Source organism: Lolium rigidum, chromosome 2, assembly GCF_022539505.1.
Source record: "Lolium rigidum isolate FL_2022 chromosome 2, APGP_CSIRO_Lrig_0.1, whole genome shotgun sequence".
Taxonomy (NCBI): domain Eukaryota; kingdom Viridiplantae; phylum Streptophyta; class Magnoliopsida; order Poales; family Poaceae; genus Lolium; species Lolium rigidum.
In genome coordinates, this window is record NC_061509.1 from 239,463,793 (window position 1) to 239,480,749 (window position 16,957).

At 44.7% G+C, this 16,957-nt stretch overlaps 1 protein-coding gene and 1 non-coding gene across 2 annotated transcripts; one reads left to right on the forward strand and one right to left on the reverse strand.

Moving 5' to 3' along the window:
* The first annotated feature begins 4,531 nt into the window (after positions 1–4,531).
* LOC124693169 lies at positions 4,532–10,953 on the forward strand. Its single transcript, XM_047226635.1, is given in 14 exon segments — positions 4,532–5,266; positions 6,427–6,595; positions 6,693–6,826; positions 6,918–7,119; positions 7,195–7,433; positions 7,568–7,682; positions 7,801–7,942; positions 8,064–8,206; positions 8,315–8,484; positions 8,587–8,943; positions 9,042–9,097; positions 9,183–9,318; positions 9,320–9,392; positions 9,512–10,953. Coding segments are annotated over 14 exon segments (3,345 nt in total). The 5' UTR covers positions 4,532–5,044; the 3' UTR covers positions 10,699–10,953.
* Positions 10,954–11,332: 379 nt separating this feature from the next.
* TRNAM-CAU lies at positions 11,333–11,420 on the reverse strand. Its single transcript is given in 2 exon segments — positions 11,333–11,368; positions 11,383–11,420. It is a non-coding gene; the product is annotated as a tRNA-Met (tRNA).
* Positions 11,421–16,957: the final 5,537 nt, after the last annotated feature.

The following is a 16,957-nucleotide window of genomic DNA, read 5'->3' on the forward strand; positions in this document are numbered from 1 at the left end:
AATGATGAAACTGTATGTGAGGATCGATAAAAGAGGTATGACACCTTTGCTATATTCATGTATGGAATTTAACGATAGCAAATACTTGGGCATAGTTTCATCAATACTTGGGGAAGTGATATTAGATGTCTACTATCTTTGTGTTCTCCTATTTACTTATGATGCAAATGAGATATTATTCAAGAATACTACTTATACATGATTGAGAGATAGTAGCTTTAAATAAAAGTCTACGCATCCCATTATGCTTGTTATTGCGGACTTGGCACATATTCAATGATGAATTACATTCCTATGTGTCTTTAAAATATGAAGGTTGATGTATGTGTGACGGTCTAGTCTTTTAAATGGGTAACATCATCGTCGAAGCATACATAAGTTGGATGGTAGTGTCATTAGTTGACAAACCAATCTCTCGCTAGCCTTTGAGCCACCACTTAGAAAAATATAAAGAAAGGGAAAAGAAAATGCAAAAAAAAGAAGAGAAAAGAAAAGAAAGAAAATTAAAGAGAAAGAGAAGAAGAGTTAGAACCCAATGAGTCGGGTATTTTTATGATATTAAAGAAAGGTCTAAAGCTAAGAAGTGCCCGAAGCCAAGCCAAGTGCTATTTTGTTCCAAAGGGGAAGAACCCCTGCCACTCATAAGATGAAAAGCTAAGAAGCGAACACCTATGCCATTTCCATTTCACTATATTCTCAACTGAAGATACTAGCTACTTACTCATGTATGATACTTCTATGAGATTGTGAATGTTAAAAGACTAGAAGGATACGACATCCTCCCATTATTTTGGTTTTCAATGAAAGCATAATGAAATTACTAGTCAACAAATGAAAGAATCAGAGGTCTCAAAAACTTTGTGAATGATTCAATCAATTGTGATGTGAGAATGTTGTTTGTTGCCACTATCAATTAATCATGTCCAAGTAGCGTTGCCATATAATACCTCTTTTACACCATGCATGAATATAGGAACATGAACATAGTGCATATTTAGTAACACTTTGCCATTTATTTGTGAAGCTATGTATCAAATACTTGGCATGTTAAATTGTTTATGCATGCATAGAGCAAAGTTCTTGTCAAAGCCTTTTATCGCTTCTGCACTATGTTTGAGTTGTTTGGGGACAAACAACAAGCTAATCTTGGGGGAGTTGATACATCTCAAATGTGTTTCTACTTTTTCAAGCACTTTGCTCAAAGATTTGCTTTGGAATCTCACCATACATAAAAACTGTTGAATCTGACGTTGTTTTTAGCAAAGTCTCGTTTCTGTCAGTTTTCGCAGGAAATAAAATCGAAGAAAAATACGAGGGGAGTTTTTTTTAATCAAAATAGAGGTCATGGAGCTTTGGATCATGATAGGGGAGCCACGAGGCTCAAAAGGGACCAGGTGGCGCACCCAGTACCATAGGGCGCGCCACCCAGGGACTTTTGGCCCTTGGTCGTCGCCTCACCTCCCCCTTCGTGTGGTGCTTTATATACCTAGAAAACCTAGCCCTCTGGGAGGACGAGACGTTTTGTGAAACAGAGCGCCGTCGAGACCACGATCTTCGTTTCGGGGGCCTGATTGATCCTGCTCTTCACCCTAGAGAGAGATTTTGAGGGCTTCTTCATCATTACCGCCACCAACGTCATCGCCAACAACCATGGGCTCACTCCATCACCATGAGTGAATAGTTCTCCGTAGGTTTAAGAGGTGGATTGGGTTTGGATGAGATTGATCATGTAATCATCCATATGTATCGAGATTTGAGGTGTTTGTACACCTTTGCATGTTTAAGTTTTTTAACTAAGGCCCGAGTGACATGATTTCAGTACTGAACCTATATTGCTTTATCATATATATGATGTTGGTATCTATTTGCAAGGTGTATTGCTTATTATTATGTTGATCTTGCGAATACCTAAGGTGACATATAGGGGAAAACAAGGGGAATATGTGATAGTTTGAGGATATTGTGTGTTCATGAATCTTAATGCTTTGTTCCGGGATATTCGAAAGGATAGACCTTAATTGCTTGTAGTTCCAAGTCGGCCCTGGTAAAATGGGAAGCAAGATAAATGATGGTTATGCAAATTCTCCTTGTTAGTATGCGTAGCTATATTTGGAGCACACACCTACACACAAATGAATTAGAGATGGATGCTATGTTAGTTGGATTACATTATATGATCAATATCATTCATACAACACCCCACTACTACCTCATGCCTACGCTTTTAGCTACTGAAAGTTACATAATACTATTTCTGGTGAAAACTGGAAATCTATTGATACTATTTACTATTTGATTTTTACTATTTGAATCAACTTTCTATAAAATCACCACTTGCTTTGTGAGTTTATTGATATACAGGTGTGATTGAGAGTGATGTTTCAATTGCTAAAGTCTTATTGGTATTCTTGTGTTCTCCTTGAATCGAACTATAAATTTGGGTACTACTTTCCATCAAAGATTTCAGCGATCCCCTATACTTGTGGGCATTACTTTTATATTATGTTTTTATGTTGTGTTTGGTTGATTGGAAGTGATTCCGGTGAACCTCATTTAAATACTATTGTTGGATCATTGTGTATATATATCTATATACTAGATTAGTTGTTGTAAGCAACTTATCTACATTTGTTTTGTTTTCTGAGTTTATGTTGTTGGTGTGATTTTTTCTAGATTCGTTGCTCTAGATTTGCTACCAGATTGGGCAAAAACGAGGGCCAAAAGGAACGAATGAGTGAAGAAGGACAGGAAGAGAAGTTGCTCTAGATTTGCTACCAATTTGGGCAAAAAAGAAATAAAATTGTTAATAAGAGAGAGGAAAAAGGCGCTCTAAAACTACCAATTTGGCCGAGAGAGATATAACCCACTCATGCGCACATAACTAACTACCGAACGCGGTCCCGTCCTACCGGCCCCACATGATCCCAAACGAAGCGGCCCCACACATCAGCATATCGATCAACCTGACGGCAACTGTCGTTCGAGCTCTTTGTGACAGTAAAGACAAGCGTAAAGGCAAAAGTGACGAAAAGTTCAAAGCATGGAGAAAACTGATTACAACTAAGAAACTAAGGGTTGAAAAATAGAAATCCCTAATAAATACTCCCTCCGTTCTTTTTTAATTGACTCGGATTTAGTACAAGTTGTACTAAATTCGAGTCAATTAAAAAAGAACGGAGGGAGTACTCATTATTATATGCTCTAGGGCACTATCTCCAAATGTTTTTGGGAGCGCTCTAGTGCGACTAGTGGCAACATGATGGCGTCCCACGACAAGCTCCCCAATGATGACTTTATGCCGGACGTCGACGACATTTTAGGCAACCTCAACATGGGAGACAACACCGACCTATGGTGGTATGCTCAAACTGCACCGCATGTGATTCAGCCCTCTCTATGTCAGATCTTGTTAGGGTTTCTAGTTCTGGCATTTGGATTAGATGTGATCAGTTTATGATGTTTAGATATAATTTTTTTATCTATTATTTTAGTTTGTATGATTACTTTAATTACTGTTTTTTATGATCATGTTGTATCTACTGTTATTTCGGATTAAATTATATGGTAATATGCTTATACATTCAATATAGGTGATGGTGGATCCTCTCTATCTCTCCGTAATTTCTCTGCATTCTTGGTTTAGTCAAAGTTAAACTGCATACCAACATTCACACTATAAAATAGATACTGTTTGAAGCATCATAAAACATATTTTCTATTAAATGCACATAGTATTATAGATGTTAATTTTTTTCTTATATATTTTACCAAACTTGAAGAGGTTTAGGTTTGATTAAACCTGGAACGGAGGGTGATTACAGGAGGGAGTAATACAAGAGGGAATTAGCTAACCTGCAATGTGGTTATGGGGTGTGGCAGCTGGTGCATGTGCATGTGCAAGAGACAGATCTCAGTTCCCGGTGCAAGTTGATTCCCAAAAGGATTTTTGTTTTTTATACTTGAGCTGCTTCAGGACCTGCAGTAGTTTTATTTAGGATTAACAGCATACAGGTATGTTCCTTATTCCTTTCAGCATGTGGCACCATCAGGTTTTGTACCCCACTTTGTAATTAATGCGTGCCCTCTTCTATGTACTACTAACACGAACGTTACTGCTCGAGGCTTGGAGCTTAAATGACAGATGGTTATTTACACTCAGAATAAGAAACATATGATCCACACATCATCATCATATCCTCAATCACTGGATCATATGGCAGGTGAACACTGGAAGTCTGAAACTCGAGCACCCCCGTGATTGCTCAGGATTTGTCCGCAGCAGGTGTTGTCATGTACTATCGCAGCATCAGTCTCTGTACATGGATCTGTTTCTTTCAGCAAAGTCATTCGTCGTGTGTTCAAGAGTTGATGCCACCTCAAGAGTCAAGACAGAGACGGGGAGGAACCGAGGAAGAACCGCATCCAAGCGAGTAGCTAAGCCTCGCAGTCACAGCCACGAGATCATACAAAGCGGATTATGGCTATGCAAAAGGGAAGCGATCTTTATTTTCTTCCCACCTGCAGAAAAACTTGCTAGTAGAAACAAGGGACAGTTTGGCTGTTCTGGTCCTCATGTGCATCATCTCCTCCACCCCGAAACAAACCGCCCTCACGGCCACAATCACATGCCACTGCCGGTTTGGTTTGCCTTAATTCGATCCGGCCCCTTCCTCCTCCCCTTCTCCCTCCTCCTGTCCCTCATTGTTGTCCCCAGTTTCACTTGAGCTCCAGCTCCACTGTTACCTTCTCGCTAGCTAACACGATAATACCTCAGTGAAGTATTCAGTGCGTACTGCTCACTACCAGTGTCCAGGGGCAGCCTTAATAGCAAGCCATCCTCGCCATTCCCCAGCTAGTAGCCTGCACACATGCACACTGCGCCGTGCATTCACTTCACTGCCCAGCGCCCCCTCCTCCCTCCATCCCTCCTCACGCACGCATTCAGTTCAGCACAGTGCGTCTGCTGCCGTCCTCTTCCCTGCTTCTGCAACGGCTGGTGCAGCTAGCCGAATCTACCAAGGTAGACATAGAAGGATCGACATCGATGGTGTGGAAGAGCTGGGGATGGAGGCTGCTACTGAGCGCCGCGCTGCTCCTCGCGGCGTCACCGGCGCTCCTCTGCCCCGGCGCTGCTGCTGCCAGCGACGTCTCGCTCACCTTGACCAGCGCCCCGCCGCGCATCTCGAGGTCCGCGGCGGCGGTGTTCGCCTTCCGAGCTATGCAGAGCAGTGGCTGGACCTGCGGAGATTGCGCCATCACTTGCAAGGTCAGTACCTCCAAGCGCCCATGCTCCTACTGTTCTAGCATCATGGGCACCGGGGACGGGCCTTCCAAAAAAAATCCAGCTCATTTTCAAATGGTCATGCTCAATGCTCATGTCATTTAGGCCGCCCCTGCTGATAAAAGTGTTACGCACACTTAAAAGTAGCTTGTGCGTCCTCTTTCAAACAAAGCAAAAAAATTCAGTGAATAAACTGGATAGATTCGAAGTACATTCTTTGCAATAGTGTGGTTTAAGTACTTCATAAAGATGACCTTGAATTAAACAGTACAAGATGAATGGTTCTGCATAGGACTGGAATATCATGTAATCCATTACAACGGAGTACTACTGGTACAGAAATACACTGATTGATACAGTTTAGACTGTTGCATTTTGGGGCTGTCTTTCAGAAGCATTTGTGTTTTCAGTTTTCACATGTTGTGTGTTCAAAGTAAAAATGGTTTTGATAATCCTCGGTTCACTGAGAATTTATTAAACTCTATTGACACAAAGAGCCGACGATCCAACGTTGAGGTTCATGCAAAAAAATATGAACAAATTATTACATCACCCTGACTTTTTTTCTAGACTTGTATGAACTAATTATAAAATATACCTAGACTTAGGCACTTCCAAAGAAAAATGCCATCTCTAGTCCAAAACATAGGACACTAATTTTATGGGACCTGGTCCACAAATTCATCTCCGTGGACTAACTCCAGCAATTGACACGTGGCAAATGAGCCTTTTTAGAAGTTTTACTTGTTAAACATTTGAAAGTTTAGCATTCAAAACATAAAACCAATTTTGATGGAAACGAAACTTGGGACTGGATAGCTCCACTTTTCAAAAGAAAAATAGATCATCAAATTTATTTATCGCTGGAATTTACTTAAAAAATGTTGTAGCAATGTTTTTGTATGAGGCAATATGTTTGATTAGGAACTAATGGTCAAAATTTGTATGATGAAGACTGACCCAATGGTCTAAGACACATACTACATTTTCAATAGGAGGAGGTACTACTGGTACTGGCACGGTAAACAAAACAAAAACATAACCAACTGGATTCCACATGTCTGCACGCAGCCTAATTCAGGTGCTCCCAAATGTTGCTTGCTCCTTGTCATAGTTAATCAGTTATATTTGTTGCATGCACGCAGTTGGACGGTGAAACTGCATCTGATTGCGGGGGAAGATCCGGAAACGGGAACGGCACGGAGGTGGTGAGCTACGCAGGACTCAAGGACGGCAACCACACATTCTCGGCGTGCGCGACGCCGGCATCAGGGAGCGCCGACACGACCTGCGCCACCTACGCCTGGGATGTTGGTTGAGTAACGCATTAAACCCTGCCCAGCTGCAAAATCTCCACTCTGTAATCTGTAGTCCCCAGCTAATCTGATCCGCGATTGTGTGCCGTGCGCAGACACAGTTCCGCCGACGGCGGCCGTGGCGGCGGAGTCGGCGTTCACGAGCGCGTCCAACGTCTCCGTGCTCATCACCCTCAGCGAGCCGTGCCCTGGCGCCGGCGGCTTCACCTGCAACGCCACCTACTGCAACGTACGTCGTGCCACTCTTCTCTCTTCAGACTCCGTTCTGCACCTGAACGACTGAAACGTTCTAATGTCTCATGTCTGCATTGCATCTGCAGCTCCTTGTCTACGGGCCCGGCCGCGTGGAGCCGTCGACGCTGGAGGAGGTCGTGCCGGGGCTGCAGTACTCCGTCGCCGTGTCGGCGTCGCCGGAGGTGGAATACGGGCGCCTGATCCTGGTGATGCGCCGCGGGTTCTGCACCGACGTCGCCGGCCACCACTTCAGGAGGACCTCCAACTCGAGCTTCACACTCCGGTTCGGTACGTGCTCCGTTCCTCCTCCTTCTGCCGCTCACATCGTAATGCCATGACCTGAACCCGAAACTTGATTTTCAGACAGAAGGAACGACGCGATGAACATCACGGCGACCATCCCCGAGAAGCTCCTGCAGATCGAGGGCGCCACGAGGTTGGTCCAAGCCACCAACGACGACAGGGAGCTGAGGATATACATGTCCTTCGCCGAGCCGGTGATGAACTCCTCCGCGGAGATCCTCGCCGCGCTCAGCGCGACCGGCGCCGTGCTGACGCCGACCAACAGGGCCACGCTCGGCAACCGTCGGTTCGGCTACGTCGTAAGTTAATTGTCGATGGTTCAGTTATTAGCTGCAGCTAGGCCCTCCTGGGCCACTGCCTTGTTCAAAAAAGGAAAAGAAAACCTGCTTCATTGGACCCAACTCTGCAGATCTCTCATTCAATTTCTGTGTAGGTGAGCAAGATATCAGACACCGCCGTTGTGACCGTTGCGGTCGATGCGAGTTCCATAATCAGCAGACAGGGGAGTCCGGTTTATTCATCTGCAGAACCCTTCACATTTCTCTACGGTATATGCTCACTGCAGTGCTGTATAGTACGCCTGTTCAGTTATGTATACACTCATTTTAATACAGTATTGATCTCGAAAAATTATGTTCTTCAGTTTGATGCATCACATATATACAGATAATCAAAGGCCTTCCGTTAAACTCGCGACATCGACCGTGAGGACAAGTTCTCACAACATCCCGGTGTTGATCAAGTTCGAAAAGCCCGTGTTCAACTTCAGTTCCTCCGCGGTTCAGGTTTCTGGGGGCAAACTATTGAGGCAAGAACCTATTCCAGTACCTGAACATCTGAATAAATAAACCAAATTACTTTTATCTTAGGAGGTTTATAATTATGTAATGCTTGCTGTACGTGTATACTCTTGTTTTTGCTGCTTTCAGCTTCCATGAAGCTAGTAAGAGCATATACACGGTGCAGATCCAGGCAGTTGACAACCTGGTTTCCGTCCAGGTCGCTGAGAGCTCAGCTCAGGACGTCGCCGGGAATCTCAACTTGGCGTCAGACCGCCTCCAAGTGAGACACTGTATGTACTAGTACGAGCGTTCATTTTGTGATTATTGCTGCTCATTTATTGATAAAACGTACGGCTGGAATCACAAATGTAGTCTCTTACTATGATCTGCACATGCAGATTCTGTCCCTGCATCGTCGTCATCGATCGCGATCATTGCGACCGTGGTATTCGCGGCGACCGCCGCCGTCGCCACACTCCTCACCGTCTCTACGTCATCGCTCATTGCGTCCGGGAGCATAACGAGGCCTTCTTCATACTCGATCTCCGAACCATCAAGAAACATTCTGGTAATCAGCGTGGGCATGCAGTATCTCTGTTAGTAGTAGCACACAGATCAGAGTTCAACATGCGTATGATCCGATAATCGATGTTTGTGTTATTTTCTTCAGAGAATGGCTTGCCACATCCAGATCTTCGCTCTGTCGAGATGGCTGTCGATAAACCTGCCGGTCGAGTACTACGAGCTGGCCAAGGGGATCGAGTGGACCATTCCCTACATTCGCCTTCCATGGGAAGGCCCGTCTGCAGATCCATTCGTGGGGTACTCCACCATGCCTGCCATTGCGTACTCGGAGCTGGTGGACAGGATTGGTATAGAGGCTGATGCCTACAACCCTCGACCTGCACCAGCTGCTCAGCAGCAGATTATGCCGATGCAGATACCGGCAGACGGGGCGATCCCGCTGCAGATCCCGGCGTTGGATGGGAAGCCGCTGACCGCCATGGAGTACCGAGCATTCTTTGAGGTCACATACACCAACTGGTTTCCTCCTTTTCCTTGTATTCGATTCTGATTACCCCCACTCACATATACTAAATGAGCACGGCATGGCTGAAAATGCAGAATCAGGACATGAAGCCTGAAGCACAGATTATCATGAAGCTGCAAGATTTGGACGGGTAATGCTCACTGATGACAAGTTCTATAACTGACGAAGTGACAAGATACTGACTGAATTATACTCTTGAAATGTGGATGGTACAGGTGGAAATACTTTGGAAGAAACATGCTTTGGCTTGCTGTGATTGGGGGAGGCCTGATCCTGCTACATCTTCTTCTCCTCCTCTACTTGAGAATACGATTCAGAGGAGGCACCGGAAGCTACGGAGCGCTCGTCCTACCCAAGGTTTGAGATCATGCTTGCATTTCTTGCAATGCCATGTATATCTCAGGCGTCTGCTGCACTCATCAGAGGTATGCCACGTCACACATAAACAAGCTCATCGTTGCCAATGTTCGCTCAGACCTCCGATCCAGTACATGAGCACTTAACTGGTTTCCTGGGATAACCGGATAATCGATCGATCGATCAGGTGGGACTACCGGAGGCCTCGCCGTCGGGATCGTGCTCATCGGCGTCTTGACGGCGTTCTTGGTGGCACTGCTGCTGTTCCTGTCGCTGGGCATCACGACGGGCAGGCTCCTCCAGTACAAGGAGGTGCACCAGGAAGGGCAGGAGCACCACTGGTACCAGGAGATCATCAGGAGGACGCTGGGCCCCGGCAAGCGCGGGCAGTGGACGTGGAAGGACCCCGCCCGCGCCGCGCGGCTCGTCAAGCTCGGCCCGCTGTTCGAGGACCTGCGCGGCCCGCCAAAGTACATGCTGACGCAGATCGTCGTCGGCAGTAGCGGGAAGCGCGCGGCGGCGGACCAGCGGATCATGGCGTCGGAGGACGAGAACGAGGACGCGGAGGCGCCGCTGCTGCAGAAGGTGTTCGGCATCCTGAGGATCTACTACACGCTCATCGAGTCGGTGAAGCGGGTGGCGCTGGGCATCGTGGCGGGCGCGCACGCGTCGTCGGGGCGGTCGTCGCGGGCGCACGCGGTGGTGGTGCTGGCGCTCGCCTCCTTCCAGCTCTTCTTCATCCTGCTCAAGAAGCCATTCATCAAGAAGCGGGTGCAGCTGGTGGAGATCGTGGCGGTGGCCAGCGAGGTGTTCGTCTTCGCCGCATGCCTCGTGCTCATCGACAGGAACAGCGGCGAGCTCGAGGACGTCGAGGAGAGCGGCGCCGTGGGGATCGCCATGCTCGGAGTGTTCGCGCTGGCGTTCGCGGCGCAGGTGTGCAACGAGTGGAACGCGCTGTACCGGCAGGTGCAGTACCTCAGCGCGGACCGGAGCTCCTTCCTGGAGGGAGCCAAGGCGGCGTCCGTCGGGCTGCTGCTGCTGGTCCTCCCTTCGTCGGCGCTGGGCGACCGCCTGCAGACAACGGCGACGGACCAGTCGACGCCGGATAGCGGCTCGGGTGGTGGGCAGGGGGTGCAGGGCGAGGCGCTGAGGAGTTCGAACGAGCGGTCCTGGCTTGGGCAGCTGCGGGAGATGGCCAAGGCGAGCTTCAGCAGGGACGGCGAGGACCCGTCCACCAGCAGCGCCTACAAGGGGAAGCGAAGCCGGAGCTCCTCCGTGACGTCGCAGTCGGCGGACGCCAAGGCCAAGGGAGAGTGGAGGCCCAAGTCCAATGCACTCTACAAGGATCTGGAGGCCATCTTCTCCAACAGGTAATGAAGTGAGCAACTGACTGCACGCCTCGATCGCCTTCATGGTTTGGTCAGCCAGAATTAGTTGAGACACTGCATATATACTCCTACTAGCAATAGAAGAAAGATGCCGATTAATCTGAACAAAATCATCACTAGGAGAATGTTGGTGTGTTGTAGCGCTACTGTCAAGATCATTCATAATTTCATATGTCCATGATAGAATGTATTCTTCATATTCAGTTAGCAGGAAATGCAAAGGAATTCAGTTGGATATCTATATGATTGAACTTGGACTGACTCAAAAGTCAAAACCAATGAATGATGTGCGGATTTTCTAATCAACGTAAAAATGACTTCACCATACACTCTACTAGAAATTATAGAATGAGTTTGCAGCAAACTCTACTTACTTGCGCGGTTGTACCGTGGAGCGAAGAAAATAATGTTTTTAAACGGTTGAGTCAACGGGTTTTTGAGACAACTCCTCTCGAACATTTGAAACCTGCAATAAATCACTGAAACCTCTTTCCCATGCAATGTAATCATCTGCAAAAAAAATCCAAGTTCAGATGTGCTCTTTTAAAGTCTGAATGAACAGACAACATTGTGGCGACCCAAAGTGCCACAAGAGCGTTTCATCATTACTTGGAACGAGGTGGGGTGAGAGAGGCTCGAACTCTCGACCTCAGGATCACTCGCTGATAGCTATGAGACCTACGCGCTAGCCAACTGCGCCACCACCCCTTTGTTGATTTGATCTCGACATAAGTTATAGAACCTCTAAATTTACGACCAATGGAACTTACTTTTTAAGTCTGATTTCAGCTGAGAGGTAAATCAGCCTCTGGATGAGAAATGGACGGCATCCAACAAGGTTAAGTTAGCCGCTGAATGTGCTCTTTGAAATCAGAGAATCCGCGTCGCGTGCCAGGGCACTACTCTAGCACTAGACCACTGTCCAATGGTGCCTCACATTACTCTAGCACTAGCCTTAGGATTCACGATTCTGTCTCATCCGCACATTCAGCTGCAACCATGAATTGCAGTATTTAAGCTACACTCTAATGCATTCAGGACTCATTCAGGCGTCATGGAGTTGGATCAGTAATGGAGCCAAACAGATAGCCTAGGCAAGGCCTATTTAGTTGGACTCTGCCCAGTGCCCAGTGTCCAGTGTTTGCCCCACTAAACCGCAATGCTAAGCTAATCCCTCAGTGATACCATTGTTTGGCAAGACTGGCCGAGCAGAGCTTCGTCCCAGAGTTGGATAAGATTTTGTGTACCTTTATGGACATGCAGGGAGCGGCGACAAAGACTGACAGGCAGCGATGTGGTCCGATGTAAATGGAACAGGGCGGAGAAGAGCTCGACGGACAACTCACTTGCTCATCGACATGGCGCAGTGGCGCGCTCTTGTCGACGAGGAATAGAGTAAGAGCGAGCGTGCCCACATGGGATGCGACCTCTCTTTGTCGAAAAAAATGGGGTTCGACAGGGGAACCACCTCAACGCGGACAGTCGATGGAATAGGGATCACGCCGTCATGGGGTGAACCGGCTCTATGCCGCTATAGTGTGGGGGATGATGGGGTGAATGCGGGGGAGGAGGGGAGGGGGGCCTGCTGGGCGGGGATGTCGTACCAAAGGGACAGGATAGCGTCGCCAACGGAGGAAAATTTCGATCCAGACACGATCGAGAGAGAGGACTGGGAAAGGGGACGGCGGAAGGTTCGTGCCTCACCAGAGGAGAAGGGCGTGAGGGAGGCAGTGGTTTGGTGTTGCGCGAGCCGGCACGGCCCGGCGGCTGCTCGCGCAGTCGCGCGTGAGGAAGAAAACGGGAGCCCGTTGCCGTTTGCCTGGGCGCGAAGAAGGCCTGAGGAGTACTCAAGTAGCGTGGAGAGCGGAGCGTAGATGAGGTCCGGGGTGGAGCAGCGGGCGGCGTAGCTACCGGCGTCCGGCGGCCGGCTGCGGGCTGCGGCAGGGAAGGGGGTGCGGCCATCAGGGACGTGCTCGAGGAAAGCAGCGATTTTACCGGCTAGGGTAGGTACTTGGAGTGTTCTGATCTATAGGTTCTAAAACTTTATGAAATATATCTAAAATTTGTGAAACATGTCTATAACTTGTGAAAATTATTCACTATTCAAAGTATGTTTCACTAAAATTCACATATCTTTCTCACATGTTTCTGTTGTTCAAATTTATTTCGATTGTGTTTCAATTTTGTCAAAAAGGGAACATGTAGTGTCACCAATCTCAAAGCATAATTTTTGCTGGATGTCGATTGCCGGTAAAAAAGAGTTTTCGCACGCTCTAGGCCGCGAGAAGAAGGGAAAGACTGCGAAAGGAGAGAACAAAACTGACCCTGAGCCGCGTCGATATGTAGGCACATAGAGGCTCAAACGCACGGGGTGACCGGCAAGAAGGGCCGAACCATGGAGCAACCATAGCGCTTCAAAGCCCTCCCTAGGAGCTTAGTCCATCTCCAACGGAGAATCGCATACAAACAGATCGTATTCATCGGGATTCGTGTGGTCTAAAAATAAGATCTAACGGTGATCGTCAAACATATAAATGTCCTTTTTTTTTTTGTTCGCATGACCACAAACCGAGATTAAATTTGAGGCAGGTTTGCGGGCGCGTGAACAAGCAGAACATTAATGATGAGAGAGAGCATGGCCCTAGCTTTTGATGGGTCCTGCCCATGAACGTGGCCCACAAAATTTTGTCTAAACTTGTGCGATTTTGTTATTTCTATTGCCTTGGGATCGGTTTTTAGCGTTGGTTTGGGTGCGCAGTTGATGGGGTACGTGGGAGTTGGTGGAGGGAGGCGCGAGATTTCTTGACGGTGCGGCGCTGGAGGGCGTACCGGCCGGAAGATGGAACTCGTGAGGTCCGATCCGAGCGCATGGGGCATGGATAACCGAGGCCAGGGGAGCGCCAAATAGGGGAGGTGTGGTATAATAGGTGGTGGCAAATGCGGACTATATTCCTTCGTTGTTGATTCAGAAAAGCATGTAGGCTTTGTGATAGTTCACCATGGATACTTTTTTGAGTTGTTCACCATGGATTTGACCGCGAGAAGTGTACTATTATCTCACATTATTTTTTCTCGGTCTTATTACTTTGTGCTTATAAATATTTATCTCTTCATTTCATTATGGCATTTATATTTTTTCAATCATACAGACTTATGATCGAGGAGGCGGAAAGAGTTGACTTTTCTCCTTTATTTTTATATTAATATTACTCTCTCCGTCGCACAAATGATGACTTGACAAAGTATTGTATTTGAGTTTTTATCTAATATATGTTCCACGTTTTATTCTATAAATGTTTTAAATACTACCAAGATTATTTTTTATATTACCTCCAATATTTACATGCATTGTTCACCCGTATAACATGGATGACATCAAATATAAGGTTAGGAACCGTGGCGAAGCACGGTCATTCACTAGTATCAATAATAACGCATGAAGTAAAGGACTTGTCATGGATTTTAAAAACAGTCATTTGTGTGTAATTATGCTAGAACTCATCCGTGTAACTCTTTTGAGTAACTACAAGTTCATTTGGAAAAAAAAATTGAAATACTACCAAGATTATTTTTTATATATACCTCCAATATTTACATGCATTGTTCACCTGTATAACATGGATGACTTCAAATATAAGGTTAGGAGCCGTGGCGAAGCACGGTCATTTACTAGTATCAATAATAACGCATGAAGTAAAGGACTTGTCATGGATTTTAAAAACAGTCATTTGTGTGTAATTATGCTAGAACTCATCCGTGTAACTCTTTTGAGTAACTACAAGTTCATTTGGAAAAAAAATTCATTTGCAAATTTTTTTTTTGAAAACATTGAGCCGATATGCGAAGAGAGGGAGAAACAAGGTAATGTCCGGGAACCTTCATGACGGCGCTGCACATGAAGACTGGATTAAATAAAAAAACCAAGTTCAGATGTGCTCTATGAACTTGACAAAGTATTGACTTTTCTCCTTTATTTTTATATTAATATTACTCTCTCCGTCGCACAAATGATGACTTGACAAAGTATTGTATTTGAGTTTTTATCTAATATATGTTCCACGTTTTATTCTATAAATGTTTTAAATACTACCAAGATTATATTTTATATATACCTCCAATATTTACATGCATTGTTCACCCGAACATGGATGACATCAAATATAAGGTTAGGAGCCGTGGCGAAGCACGGTCATTCACTAGTATCAATAATAACGCATGAAGTAAAGGACTTGTCATGGATTTTAAAAACAGTCATTTGTGTGTAATTATGCTAGAACTCATCCGTGTAACTCTTTTGAGTAACTACAAGTTCATTTGGAAAAAAAAATTCATTTGCAAATTTTTTTTTTGAAAACATTGAGCCAGTATGCGAAGAGAGGGAGAAACAAGGTAATGTCTGGGAACCTTCATAACGGCGCTGCACATGAAGCTGGATTAAATAAAAAAAAACCAAGTTCAGATGTGCTCTATGAACTTGACAAAGTATTGACTTTTCTCCTTTATTTTTATATTAATATTACTCTCTCCGTCGCACAAATGATGACTTGACAAAGTATTGTATTTGAGTTTTTATCTAATATATGTTCCACGTTTTATTCTATAAATGTTTTAAATACTACCACGATTATATTTTATATATACCTCCAATATTTACATGCATTGTTCACCCGAACATGGATGACATCAAATATAAGGTTAGGAGCCGTGGCGAAGCACGGTCATTCACTAGTATCAATAATAACGCATGAAGTAAAGGACTTGTCATGGATTTTAAAAACAGTCATTTGTGTGTAATTATGCTAGAACTCATCCGTGTAACTCTTTTGAGTAACTACAAGTTCATTTGGAAAAAAAAATTCATTTGCAAATTTTTTTTTTGAAAACATTGAGCCAGTATGCGAAGAGAGGGAGAAACAAGGTAATGTCTGGGAACCTTCATGACGGCGCTGCACATGAAGCTGGATTAAATAAAAAAAACCAAGTTCAGATGTGCTCTATGAACTTGACAAAGTATTGACTTTTCTCCTTTATTTTTATATTAATATTACTCTCTCCGTCGACAAAGTATTGTATTTGAGTTTTTATCTAATATATGTTCCACGTTTTATTCTATAAATGTTTTAAATACTACCAAGATTATATTTTATATATACCTCCAATATTTACATGCATTGTTCACCCGAACATGGATGACATCAAATATAAGATTAGGAGCCGTGGCGAAGCACGGTCATTCACTAGTATCAATAATAACGCATGAAGTAAAGGACTTGTCATGGATTTTAAAAACAGTCATTTGTGTGTAATTATGCTAGAACTCATCCGTGTAACTCTTTTGAGTAACTACAAGTTCATTTGGAGAAAAAAATTGAAATACTACCAAGATTATTTTTTATATATACCTCCAATATTTACATGCATTGTTCACCCGTATAACATGGATGACATCAAGTGTAAGGTTAGGAGCCGTGGCGAAGCACGGTTATTTACTAGTATCAATAATAACGCATGAAGTAAAGGACTTGTCATGGATTTTAAAAACAGTCATTTGTGTGTAATTATGCTAGAACTCATCCCTGTAACTCTTTTGAGTAACTACAAGTTCATTTGGAAAAAAAAATCATTTGCAAATTATTTTTTTTGAAAACATTGAGCCAGTATGCGAAGAGAGGGAGAAACAAGGTAATGTCTGGGAACCTTCATGACGGCGCTGCACATGAAGCTGGATTAAATAAAAAAAAACCAAGTTCAGATGTGCTCTATGAATCTGAATGAACAGGCTACATAGTGGCGACCCAAAGATGCCACTTGAGCGTTTCGTCATTACTTGGAACTAGATTTAGATGTGCGCCTTGGCGCACGACCCCGTAAAATTCACGCTGATTTACAGTTAGTTTAACAACGATGAAAATAAGGTGTGCAAATATAGAACTTTTTTTTAGGTTTTACAAAACAAAATTAATAGGTTGAAATTAGGATAAAACACATGAAGTTACGAACGAAGCAGCAAACGGTTCTATACAATCGGAGGAATTTAGGAATATATTACATTAACTAACACAGGATGGTTCTTTTCAAGAGCAATAGAAGTAAGGAAAGAACAACAAAAGCAACATCTGCATAAGATTATTGCAGCATGGTCTTTAGAGGCCACGACACTTACAAAATGTAGTTCTAATAGATACTTGCACCTCCAAATGTTAACACGGTTGCAAATGAGAAGATAAATTAACCAACAATTAAAT